At 41.1% G+C, this 13,310-nt stretch overlaps 1 protein-coding gene across 2 annotated transcripts in view; it reads left to right on the forward strand.

Moving 5' to 3' along the window:
* Positions 1-5,513, forward strand: part of LOC137384581 (A disintegrin and metalloproteinase with thrombospondin motifs 16) — a 375,653-nt gene extending 370,140 nt beyond the window's left edge. For both annotated transcript variants that reach the window (XM_068058730.1, XM_068058724.1), the window contains 2 exons: positions 1,602-1,749; positions 4,221-5,513. In XM_068058730.1, the coding sequence (XP_067914831.1) occupies positions 1,602-1,749; positions 4,221-4,336 (264 nt within the window). In that variant the 3' untranslated portion in view covers positions 4,337-5,513. The remainder of the gene's footprint in view (positions 1-1,601; positions 1,750-4,220) is intronic.
* Positions 5,514-13,310: the final 7,797 nt, after the last annotated feature.

The following is a 13,310-nucleotide window of genomic DNA, read 5'->3' on the forward strand; positions in this document are numbered from 1 at the left end:
CCTTCTGCACTGTAACAATTCTGTGACTGCAGATACTGGAAATCTGAAACAAAAAGAGAAAATACTGGAAATACATAGCAGGACAGGCAGCATCTGTGGAGAGGAAAACAGCATTAATGTTTCAGGTCTATGACCTTTCGTCAGAACTGTAATAAATTTTGAGCATGTGAAAGGGGGGGATTAAGAACAAAAGGGAAGCTCTGTGATAGATTGGAGGACAGGAGTGATTAAATGACAAAAGCTTTCATGGTACAAAGCCAAGGGGAGTGGTAATGGGACAAGTAAAGAAACAAAAGATGTGTCTAGACGAACTGTAAATGGCAGGGTAGCAGCTGTCCGAACATAAAGAAAGAATGGAAGGTGGAGGGAAAAAAGAACCCAGAAAAAAAAACAGGAAAATTTAAAAAAAAAATTGGGGCAGAGGTTTTGATCTAAAATTATTGAACTCTGTGTTGAGTCCAGAAGGCTGGAAAGTGCTCAGTTGAAAGACGAGGTGCTGTTCCTCAAGCTTGCATTAAGCTTCATTGGAATACTGTAGCAGAATGCGAGCAAGGTGGAGAATTGAAATGACAAGCGACAGGAAAGTCGGGTCGTGTTTGCGGACTGAACGGAGGTGTTCTGCAAAGCGGTCACCAATCTGCGTTTAGTCTCCCCCACTGTAGGGGAGACCACATTGCGAACAGCAAATACAGTGTGCTAAATTAAAAAGAGTACAAATAAATTGCTGTTTCACTTGGAAAGAGTGTTTGGGTCCCTGGATGGTGAGAAGGGAGGAGGTAAAAGGGCAGGTGTTGCATCTCCTGTGCTTGCATGGAAAGGTGCTGTAGGAAAGGGGGGCGGTCTTGTGGGTGACTGAGGAGTGGACCAGGGTGTCGATGAGGAAGGCAATGGTCCCTTCAGAATGCTGAAAGGGGAGGGGAGGGGAATATGTGTTTGGTAGCATCACACTGGAGGTGGCGAAAATGGAGGAGGATGATCCATTGAATCCGGAGGCTGGTGAGGTGGAAGGCGAAGACAAGGGAACCCTATCATGGTTCTGGGAGGGAGAGGAAGGGGTGGGAGCAGAGCTGTGTGAAATAGATCAGGCACAGTGAGGGCCCTGTCAATCACGGTGGTGGGGGGAATCCTCAGTTGAGGAAAGGGGAAAACATATCAGAAGCATTAGTATGAAAGGATATCAGTCAATATTCAGTATAAGCCCACGGACTCCCACAGCTACCTTGACTACACTTCTTCATGCCCCACTTCCTGCAAGGACTCGATTCCATTCTCCCAGTTTCTCCACCTCCGTTGCATCTGTTCAGACGATGCAACCTTCCATACTATCACTTCCGTGGAACCTTAACTCTGTTTTTCTCTCCAAAGACTGCTGAGTATTTCCATCGTTTTCTGTTTTTGATTAAAGATTAATTGTGTTCTCACCCAGACATTTTCGTCTAAGTTTATTTGTTTAAGTTGCTTTCTCTAAGCAACAGATTGCATGTGGCACTGAGTTTTCAAAGAATTATTTGGAACACCATTGTGAATAACTACCACTTTTCAGGCTAATGGCAGACTGTAGCTCAGTGACTGAATTTCATTTCTAAAATTTTGCTTTCTAGTGTTCTGTTAGCTGTGGGGGAGGGGTGCGAGCCCGTGCAGTACAGTGTCTTGCGTATGGCAGGCCTACCTCAGGGTGCCTTCTGCATCAAAAGCCAGTTGCTACAGAAGCTTGCAACACCAATTTCTGTCCTCTACCTGCAAAGAAAGGTGAGAATTCGAGCAATGTTTTGTACTAATAAATATTTTAAATAGTGTTCGTTCTGGAAACTATGGTACAATTTTAACTTTTTATGTTTTAGAATTATCTTTCAAAACACACAATTATAGTAAACTACTATATCTGCCTATCAGATTTATAGGCCATAATGATTGGCAATGTGATATTCTGTTTTCATGAGGTGGCTAACCATATAACCTATACTGAGTTATGGCCAAATCCTAAGTGCAAATATTTATGTCTGATCGTCAATCAGTCATTGGTCTGTTTTTATAGCATGTTTATAATAGTGTTACGACCAGGTGAGAAAGGTATCTTGGGGTCCCTCTCAGCCTTCACCTGGTCTTACCCTAACAGGGTTTAATTTTAAACAGACCGTGTTTTTAGCTTCCCCTTGGTGAATCCTTATTCACTGCTTACCAATTATAAGGCAAAGAAACCAGCACAAACAGACTTCCTTGAGTTTATAGAAGAAATGTTGAAATTTATGAAACTTAAACTCTAATTCGGTTGACACCAACGGATACACGATGTGCCAGCACTAGCATTCATATGTGATACACACATGCAAATAGAGACAGAAAAGAGCAGAAGAAAAATAAAGTGGAAAGTTTGAGGCAATATCTGAAAAGTTGTTTTTACGGTTCTTCAAGCTCACTGTAGGGTCCTTGATTGTAGGTAGATCTTGCTTTTCGTTGGGGCGCAGTATTCTTCTTAAACCTTGTTCGCTACAGGAGACTTTTCTCTCTTGGGGTTCATGCGTCCTCAGTGGATTCAGAGGCTTGTGAGAAAGAGATGGGAGCAGACAGGAGAGATCTTCTCAGTCTAGGAGCAAACAGACTTTCTGCCCAAACTGTTTGTACAAATTCAAAAAACTCAGGTTGCCCAGCAGGTTAGTCATGTGACTAGCTGGTTTGACCATGTCCGTTTGTGTATTCAGCCATCTTAGCAGTCAACCTGGAATGTGAGCTCTCCCACATTCAACGTATGGTGATGAAAAGTCCACTGTAGATTGAATGTGTCAGGGAATGGCTGCTTTGTCCTTCCAAACACTGTCTGTTATTATGCAAATATCTTTTCCAGCCACGGCTGATCTGTTTAACAAGTCCTTTCTTCACTCCAGTAACAGTTTAAAATCAATTTTCATGACAAAATGAATGTGCCTCATTCTTGGCAGGTGGGGCCTAGCATGACAATAGTTCAAAACTAATGTATTTAAATGTAATGGGGGTTGGTTACTACTGTAAAGTCCTAGGGTAATATTCCTTGCCCTGCTGCATCAGCTGTCTTTTGCCCATCTCTCTGCATCTGACTATCAACCATCTGAAAAATCCTTTCAATGAAAATTAAGTATTGAAATCTTGGGCAATTCTGACCAGTATGAATTTTTAAAGTGTAGTTTAATATACAAAACATTAAAAAGATGTTGAAATAAATCTTTAGCCACTCTGCAGAAAAATGGCCATTTCAATTTCCTGCAATGGACCATAAGTGAAGCAATACTGCTGTCAAGCACCAAATTCAACAGAACCTGACATTCATGTCATACTGATGTCTGTTGTATAGCAAATGTGAGGTCTCAGAATGTCAGTAGCCACAATTCCACAGTGAATAACTCCAGTAAAAGGAAACTCAGTTTGAGAACCTAGCCTAGGAATTCAATGATGCTGTGTCCATTCTGTAAGCATAAAATGACATCCAACATCATGGGTAGTGTGTGCAAGCACATTGAGTTAGAGGTGCGCCACCCACCATTTTAGTATAGGCATCAAAAGACATGTCCAAGACCCTGAAACAGGTGTTAGGCACTTTGAAAATGCAAATAGGGCATCTAGCATTTGTTTGAGGCCCCCTTGGTAAAATCGGGTTTTCTTAATCACAGTCAGCATCAGGCTAGCTACATTGAGGGCAATGTGGTCTCTAGTCTAACTGATGGTCCTTAAAGACACCACTGGAGGCTGCAACCAAAAGTGTAAATGTTAAAATATACTTACCTGAATGTTGATGCAGGAGAGGCATGAATATTCCTCCTGGCAACTGACCACTGTTCACCCCTCTTCCCATTCGCTTCCTCCCTCCCACTCCTGGTCACTGGATCCCTCCCCCTTCTTAATTGCTGCCTCCCTCCTGCTAGCCCATCTACTGAAGGGAGGGAAATTGAGAGAGATATCTGTAAAAACAGAATACCATGAATGTATGTTTGGAGAGGGAGATGAGGGGGTATGTAATGGTGTGCGGGTGTATAACAGATGCCTGATGAAATGCTGCCATTTTTATGCCCCTTGAAAGTTGCCTCCAATGTGTTTTATTTCCCTACAAATGAGATGTGCTAATAGGGGAAATGGAGGAATTTAATACCTGTTTAAGGGTGTAACACTTAAAAATGTAACTATGTGTAAATAATGTAATCTATTTTCTTCCCCTCTCCCTGACTCTTCTCTCCCACATACAAACACCAAAGATGTATTTTGCAAGGATTATTTCAACTGGTGCTACCTGGTGCCCCAGCATGGTGTTTGCAGTCACAAGTTCTACGGCCAGCAGTGTTGCAAATCATGCTCCAAGTCAAATATATAGAAGAACCTATGAATGAACAAACTACATTAATTTTGATCTAAGGAAGCTGCACATTGTAATTTGGGTTGCATCCGCCGACTGAAGAGGCAAAGACTATTCAGGTTCTGACTTGTATATGAAACCTGGCAGCATTCCACTCGTCAATCAATGTGATAAAAGAGTTTTTCTTATATTTACTACCACCATATCAGCAAAATCTTTGCAGTACTGCCCATATTGTAATCCTTAGATTCCCAAGCAACAATGAGCAATGTCTAACTGTACAACACCAAGTATTAAGTGAAAGATTGAAAAAAAATCACCATCTATTCAAAGGAAGAATCATGCTATTGACCTACAAAATGTGGCTATGTGAAATGAACTGAGCAAAGTTTTGAAAGCTAGAAGGCATTTAAAATACTGTGTAAACCAAGGTGGGGGAGGGGAGGAAAGGAAGCTGAAGTGAATTTTCCCAACTTATTTATTTTACCTCATTTAGATAAAATGATGACCATTAAATAAAACACACTGTGCTATATTAAAACTACTGTAGCTGTTATGCCATTGTAGTGAGCCCTTTGACCCACTGGTTTCAAGAAATGTTTTAAGTGATTTAATGGTGCTTTTTTAAAGACTCCAGTAAGAGCATGTAACTATTACTTATTAAATTATGCTGTCAAAGCATATATTCAAGACTGCAGAAGCAGATACAAATGGACTATTTTGAGAGGAGGTAATAATTATGTCACTACATGGCAGAATTTTGAAGGTGCTTTATTTATTTATCAAACTGATGTCTTTTTAGAACTGGTGACTATCTTTAATAAAAATGAAGTTCCCCTCTGTGCACTACAGCTAATTGTGTGTCATTCTGAAGATACAAAAACAAACATTATTTGGTGTCATTTTGAAAAGTATCATTCGTTGTAATAGTTTCACTTTATTATTGTTGAGCTTCATGGTACCGCTAAATTAACAATGGTGCTTTCAACCTTAGTGGATTTTTTTAATGAGAAGGTTCTAATTTATTTACAATTATCTTGCAAATTTGTTGAAATGTTTGCCTTTTGCAAGAAAAAGCAATGCACAGTTTAAAATAATCAGAATTGTTGAAGTATCATGGTTACTTTGAACTTTATGCAATTCTGTGCAGTAATACTGTAAAAGTTTTTCACCCAGCTGTGAGAAAAATATTTATGTTTTTATGGAGTTTTATAATAAAATTTCATTGGAAATGCTGTCGTTTCAGTCCTTTGTGTTTATTTTATACTTTAAAGATGATAAATTCTGCCCTAAAATGCAAGATGACCTTAGTTTTCTTTGCAAGATTATGATTACTTGAGAGATAATATTCGACACAATTTCATTCATTCATCTCAGAGATCATAGGATTTTTTGAGGTGGAAAAGCTGTTATAGTTCTATGGAGATAAGCTTATGGGTTAGCAGGGTAAGTAAAGGCTTATTCTGATTTGTGAAGCATCCAAATGGGTTGGGTGGAAAATGTTCCATTCCTCAACACAGATCGCACTCTTGGTGAGCGTAAATGTATTGAATGGAATGCCAGATTAGTGCGGTGTCGCCCATTCACATACAAGCATAATATTCAACACAAAAGATTGCACAAGGAAACCCAGCCATGGTAAGTTTGGAATTATTTTAGTGGAACCCTAACCCTCTGCAATCCTGCCCCCATACTTAACCTTTCTGGCAGCCGGGGCGGCGAAATATTAGAAGGCTTGAACCCAGCAAGCTGCATCGGGCCTGCCATCTGGCACTCTGCAACTCACTGGCCTGAGATTAATGAGGCATGGGCCTCGAAAGCACAGCTCCCTCCACTGGTTGGTTGCCTAAAAGTCAAAATTGATCACCCTGAGTGCATTGCAAGGGTAAAAGCTGGAAACTTGGATTTGCAGCAACACTACCCTCATTATAGTATATTTAAACAAGGCCACTCATGGCTAGGCTGATGGAAGGAGCCAAAAAGCAGGAGGAATTCGGGGGATGCAATTGTTTGGCAGAAAACTGGCAGAAGAGGCTCCTGCATCATTTTCCTGAAAAAAGTTTATTTATCCTAATAGTGTGCTGAAAAGCCCCATGATCTATAACCAACTTGTGGCACTCTGGTGAATTTATTTGCCTGGAAATAGTGTTTTTTTTTAATTTTACACCTGAGTTAATGCTGAATTAGTGTTAGGTGGAACAGCTGTCTAGCACATTAGTCTTCTCCCCATTTGTCTCAGGAGACCTGGAACCTGATCAAGGCTGGAGTTAGAAGTTAAGTTCTTGTCTTACTGACAACTGTTAGGAACAACAGTGAATTGACTTGTTGAAATCTCTATGTATTCCCTAGTGGACAGAAGTATACAGGGTACGCTGGCTTTGATTCAGCTTCTCATTAGACTGTTTCATGCCTCAGTGATCCAGGGCGTGGAAAGCATAGAACATGTAACTTTTGCAGCAATTGCTGGTATTCTGATTTGATGGTTATTTTGTATAACATATATATATATGCACACACATATAATGTAGACAATATGTTTTAGTTAAAAAATCTTTTTAAGTAGGCAATGCCTTATTTCATTGATCTAAAGCCCAGACTGAGTTGCCAGTACTGTCACTCCTCAATCTGCTGTCAGCCATTTTTGAAAACACAGTAAGGTATGTCATGCCAGATATGTCTTACTAATATGCGTAGGTACATAAAAGACGGTCATAAATAAGCAGGAATAGATGAAATAATTCCGTGTAGAACTTGATAGATTGTGTTTCAATGCAATATTCTATGAGGTGCCTACAACTCAGCTGCTTTAGATTTTTTTTTGTATTGCCTGAGTGGAGACGACAGATGCAGGGAACAATGTTTAAAATATGTTAGAACTGCAGCTTAACTGTTCAAAGCACCATTAGAAAACTTAATATTGCTGCTGATTACACCACATCAAACAACATCCATGTCCTGCCCATTTAACCCCTCCACTGGTTAACCTGGGCCTTGCAGGTGATCTTTTTGTTATGATTGTGCAAACAAGACAAAAAGGCAAAAAAAAAAGTCTATTTCCAATGTGTAAATGGCCTCTGTACCACTATTTTACTCAGTAAGCAGAAATTCACAATGATGTTTATATTAGTGAGTTTTCTCCAATTACAGCCTCTTCCATTCATTTAATTTGGAAGACTAAAATATAAATGGGTTCCTGTTTGCCATGTGATAAGTCACAAAGTACTTAGCCAGTGGCAATCTGATGTGATCTTCATTCTTCAGTAGATTTTGGGGCAAATATGCCTGTTGCCCTGCCAGGGGCTGTTGGATTGCTTTGGTGCAGCAAATACAGGAAGATTGATCAGAAAGCAGCACACAATATTAAGGGAGCCCATTAAATATTTGTTTTTGATGCTCCCAGCAATATAATAGCCCCAAGCTCAGGGAAAGGAAAATCGGCCCCAATAAGCTAACCCATTCCTCTAGTTTAGATGCTTTGTAGATTTTGAAAGCTGCCCACTCATCCCTAACACTACTCTTCATATTGTTATTTAAGCACATTGACCTCTGTACATGCGCACATCACCAGCTGATTTTCCTATATTCCCTGCATCCAGGCACAAGAAGCACTTGCATTGTGCAAGATTTTAGCTGCACCAGCTGTGATGATTCCTGTGGAGGCCACCAACAAACCAAAAGGATCTCGTCCACTGAATGACTCCAATTTAGGAAACAAACAGACAAGATTTCCCTTGTTTAAATTTTACTTTAACACTCAAACCAAAATCAACACAAATTAAACACAAACTGACAGTTAAATACTGGTTGATATTTTTATCTCAAAGGTTAAACATTAATTGGCAGATGCATCAAAGATAGTCCTTACAGTCTACTGAACAATTTTATCAGCAAAATGGTGTTGAACAGGTCCACAGTGCAACAAGATCAAGACCTTCCTCAGATAGTTTTTCAGGTATTTTTTTTCTGTCTTCCAGGTTGCTCAAATGGAAGTAATGAGGTCCCATCGATAGAAAGCGATGCAATCTTCCCTTTGACGGTTCGGTCTTGTCACCTCTCGAACCACCTCAGCCTTCACACTACCGTCCTGATGCTGTGCTACACCAGATAACCAATGGTCAGCCTTCAGTCCAGGCTTCTTTACCTGCAGCCAAACTGCTGCTTTGTAGTTTTCTTCAGCTCCAAGCAGAAACTCACAACTCTGAAAACCTTCTGTTAAAAACAGCTCTTTTAGCTGCCCTAACACTTGACAGAAACAAAAATTCCAGTCACACGTCCTTGGTTAAAAACAACAAGCTGTTTGTTTTCAATCACAGGATTGTTTGTTTGTCTAACCTGGGCTTGACTTCCAAACTGGAAAACTCCAGCCCCAAACCAAGGACCGTCTCAAAAACACCAGCACGATTTTCAGAACTGACTTTTTGTCCTGATGCATTGATAAGGTTTCTTTAAAAAAAAAATTAGTGTGCTGGTGGTGTAGTGACATAATTGACCTTAAAACATTTCAGGTAGAATTCTGGAATATAATGTCAGCAACAGAGAGTCAGCTTAGTGACTCCTGCTTTACTGGTATTTCGATATGAATTCAAGTCTAACAAACTCAATTATACAATTAAAAATGTAGTATAAAAGCAAAAGACAACAATAATGTGTAATGGCCTTGCTCTAAAAAATGCGATTGCGGTAGAATTTCTGTGCAGATTTTCCTGATCTCCCACCATTACTTTGTTGAAAGATGTGCAGAGGCCTGCCCTAGAGAAATAAAGTAAATGGACACCCCCGCTGTATTTCTCAGGTCACCGCCAATCTTCTGCCATAGGTACGGTGGGAGATTAGGAGAACCCCTGTGAAAATCTAGCCCAGTTATTGTTAACGAGCAGTAAAAGAAGACTGAGATCACCTTTTACTGATTCAACCCAGTAATTGCTTGATGCCTAGTGACCCAACTGGCTTGGTTGGTTAAGGCAATGAGTAGATAAATGACATGGTTCAGAAAGATTCAGATTTGATCTTCAATCTGTGCTGAGTTAGCCGATGTCAGTCAAGGCAACAATAGGAACTTTGTAACTGGCTTCAGTGTTCGTGGATCAGGAAGGGGAGGGGCATGGTTGTGGTTGCGAAGGAAAATCAGCAAATGTTCCTGCTCCAGATCCTTGGATAGCCATGTGGAAAATGCTAGAATCCATCATTAAGGAGGTAATAACATGATATTTAGAAAATCATAATGCGAGCAGGCAGAGTCAACATGGTTTTGTGAAAGGGAAATTGTGTTTGACTAATTTATTTAGAGTTCTTTGAGGAAGCAACAAACAATGTGAATAAAGGGGAACCTGTAGACGTGGTGCACTTAGATTTCCAAAAGGCATTCAATAAGGTGTCACATCAAAGGTTACGACACAAAATAAGATCTCAGTGTAGGCGATAACATATTACCATGGATAGAGGATTGGTTAGCTAAAAGGAAGCAGAGAGTAGGAATAAATGGGTCATTTTCAGATGGGCAAGCTGTTACTAGTGGAGTGCCACAGGGATCAGTGCTGGGGCCTCAACTATTTACAATCTACATCAATGACTTGGGTGAAGAGACCTAATGTATTGTAGCTAAATTTGCGGATGGCGCCAAGATAGGTAGGAAAGTAAGTTGTCAAGAGGACATAAAGAGTCTTCAAAGGGATATAGATAGATTAAGTGAGTGGGCAAAAATTTGGCAGATGGAGTGTAATGTGGGAAAATGTGAACCTGTCCACTTTGGCAGGAAGAATAGAAAAGCAGTATACTATTTGAATGGATGGAGACTGCAGAACTCTACGATGCAGAGGGATCTGGGTATCCTGGTACATGAAGCATAAAAAGTTAGCACGCAGGTACAGGAAGTGATTAGGAAGGCAAATGGAATGCTACTATTTATTGCAAGGGGAATAGAATATAAAAGTAGGGAAGTTTTGCTACAGCTGTACAGGGCCTTAGTGAGACTGCATCTGGAGTATTGTGTACACTTAAGAAAGGATATAATTGCATTAAAAGCAGTGCAGAGTAGGTTCTTTCAGCTGATACATGGGATGATGGGGTGATCTTATGAGAAAAGGTTGAGCAGGTTGGGCCTATATCCATTGGAGTTTAGAAGAATGACAGGGAATATTACGGAAAAATAGAAGATCCTGAGGGGACTTGCCAGAGTGGATGTTGAGAAGATGTTTCTCCTTGTGGGGGAGTCTAGAACTAGTGGAGACAGTTTAAAAATAAGGGGTCTCCCATTTATGATGGAAAATAGAAGAATTTTTTTCCTTTGAGTGTCATTAGTCTGTAGAATTCTCTACCCCAAAGAGGAGTGGAGGCTGGATCATTAAATATAATCAAGGCTGAGTTAGGTTGATTTTTGATCGACAACAAGGTAGTCAAAGGTTATGAGGGGATGACAGGAAAGTAGAGTTGAGGCCACAATCAGATCGACCATGATCTTATCGAATGGCAAAGCAAGTTTGAGGGGTTGAGTGGCCTGCTCCTGCTCCTAATTCATGTGTTCTTGTGCATGTGTGTGAGTAGCACAAAGTCCAGTTCGACGGAGTCCTGCTTCGACAGAATGCTTAAGTCAGGAATTTGGTGAGTGTGGGAATTTTAAGGGTTGATATCCTTCTTAAATCTTGTCAAGTTTTGCATTTAGCATTCAGCTTAAATTTAACCTCAACTTTTAGTTTCTTTCAGTGTGACTGATAGATAAGCTGCCTGCTAGTAGCAACTGCAGAGTTAATTAGGTGACTGGTTAGAACTGGTTACCTGATCAGCAGGGGCTGAGTCAGGAATTTTGGCTAGTATGAATACAGGAGGTTTCTGCTAACACATTAAGTAAGTAGCACGAAGTCTAGTTCGACAAAGTCCTGCGTCGACAGAGTGCTTAAGTCGGGAATTTGGTGAGCGTGGGAATTTGGTGCAGCGAGGGAAAAAATGCTGTTCTGGACTTTTACAGAACAAGGAGTGTTCCCAGTCAGAGACTGGGAGCAGGACACAGTGAGACCTGAGAGCTGAATTCCCGAGGCATTAATTAGGTAAGCAGGTGGGTGATTGGTTAGTGACTTTTAAGGTGTGTTTCATTTTCTCTAAATTGGGGCAGTCGTTTGAACTAGTACCTGGGCGATATAAGTATTATATTACATTTATAGCCTAACTAGTTAAACTGCTTAATATAACTGCAAATGATCACTGAGTGATATTTCTAAACTTGAAGACCTAATTAATTTTTTTTAAATAAAGATGGCAGGACATGTGATGTATTGCAGCTGTAGCATGTGGGAGCTGGTCGACACCAGTATGATCCACAGCAACCTCACCTGCAGTCAGCGTTTGCAACTTGACAAACTTCGACTCAGAGTTGATGAGCTAGAGTCTGGAATTTGGACACTGTAGTGCATCAGGAATGGGGAAAGTGACCTGGACACTTTGTTCCATGAGGCAGTCACATCTCTTAGATATAGGTACTTCAGATTTGGTCTGTGGTCAGGGACAGGACGGTGTGACAATGAGTGAGGCAGGTATGGGGATTCAGAAGGTAACACTGGAGGAGCCTCAGACCTTGCACTTATCCAACAGGTTTGAGGTTCTTGCAGTCTGTCTGGACGAGAGCAGGGACTGCAGGAAGGATGACCAAACTGACCATGGTGCCATTCAAGTGGGGGGGAGTCAAAATAAATGTAGTAGTAGGGGACAGTATAGTTAGGGGATTGATACTGTTCTATGCAGCCAAGAGTGTGAGTCCTCAAGGCTGTGTTTCTTGCCTGGTGCCAGCGTTATGAACATCTCCTCTGGGTTGGAGAGAAACTTGGAGTGGAAGGGGAAGGATCCAGATGTCGTGGTCCATGCAGGTGCCAACAACATAGGTAGGACTAAGGAAGATGTTCTGCTTAGGGAGTATGAGTGGCTAGTGGCTAAATTAAAAAGAAGAACAGGTGACAGATGGAATTTAATACTGACAGGTGCGAGGTGATGGATTTTGGCAGAAGGAATGGGGAAATGCAATATACATTTAATGGCACAATTCGAAAGAGTGTGCAGGACCAGAGGGACCTGGGCATGCATGTGCATTGATCTTTGAAGATGACAGGACATATTGAGAGTGGTTGGTAAAGTGAATGAGATCTTGGGCTTCATAAATAGAGGCATAGGGTACAAAAGCAGGGAATTTATGTTGAATCTATGTAAAGCTCTGGTTAGGCTCCAACTGGAGTATTGCATCCAGTTCAGCTCATCACACTTTAGGAAGAATGTGAGGGTTCTTGAGAGGGTGCAGAGGAGATTTACCAGAATGGTTTCAGGGATGGAGGATCTTAGTTACAAGGTTAGGTTGGAAAAGCTGGGTTTGTTCTCCTTAGAGCAGAAGAGATTGAGAGGAGATTTAACACAAGTGTGCAACATTATGACAGGCTTTGATAAGTTAGACAAGGAAAACTGTTCCTATTAATTAATGGTACAAGGACTAGGGGACACAGATTGAAGGTTTTGGGCAAGATTTCCAGCAGCATTGTATTGCTGTTCAGTAGCACTTTGGGGATGCCACATTGGTGTCATCAACCATGTACAAAGAGGATAACCCTTGTCACCCAGGATCCAGCCACCTACTTCGGTTGGTTGGTCAAAAACTCCTGGCCGTTGTAAGTTCCTCAAAATGTATGAGTCATGACAGCTCCCTTGGAAATGTGCAGAAACATACATGATTCTTCTCCTGTGATCGCAAACCAGTTGGATGTTCAAAGAGTGAAACCCTTTGAGATTCACAAATGCAGCAGGTTGGCTTCAGGGAGCTCTAATGGCCACCTGAGTGCAGTCGTTCACCCCTTGCACTCTGGGGAATCAGCGATGGTGCCAAAGGCTGTAGACCTTGCTCTCTGGCTGTCCACATCTACTGGGCAATAGATGAAATCATTGGCATGATGGAATAGAGCTACACCTATGGGTTGCAGACTGTGACAAGCTGCATATGTCACCTGTTGACCCCTGGAAGGCT

This window comes from Heterodontus francisci, chromosome 2, assembly GCF_036365525.1.
Source record: "Heterodontus francisci isolate sHetFra1 chromosome 2, sHetFra1.hap1, whole genome shotgun sequence".
NCBI classification, from domain to species: Eukaryota; Metazoa; Chordata; class Chondrichthyes; order Heterodontiformes; family Heterodontidae; genus Heterodontus; species Heterodontus francisci.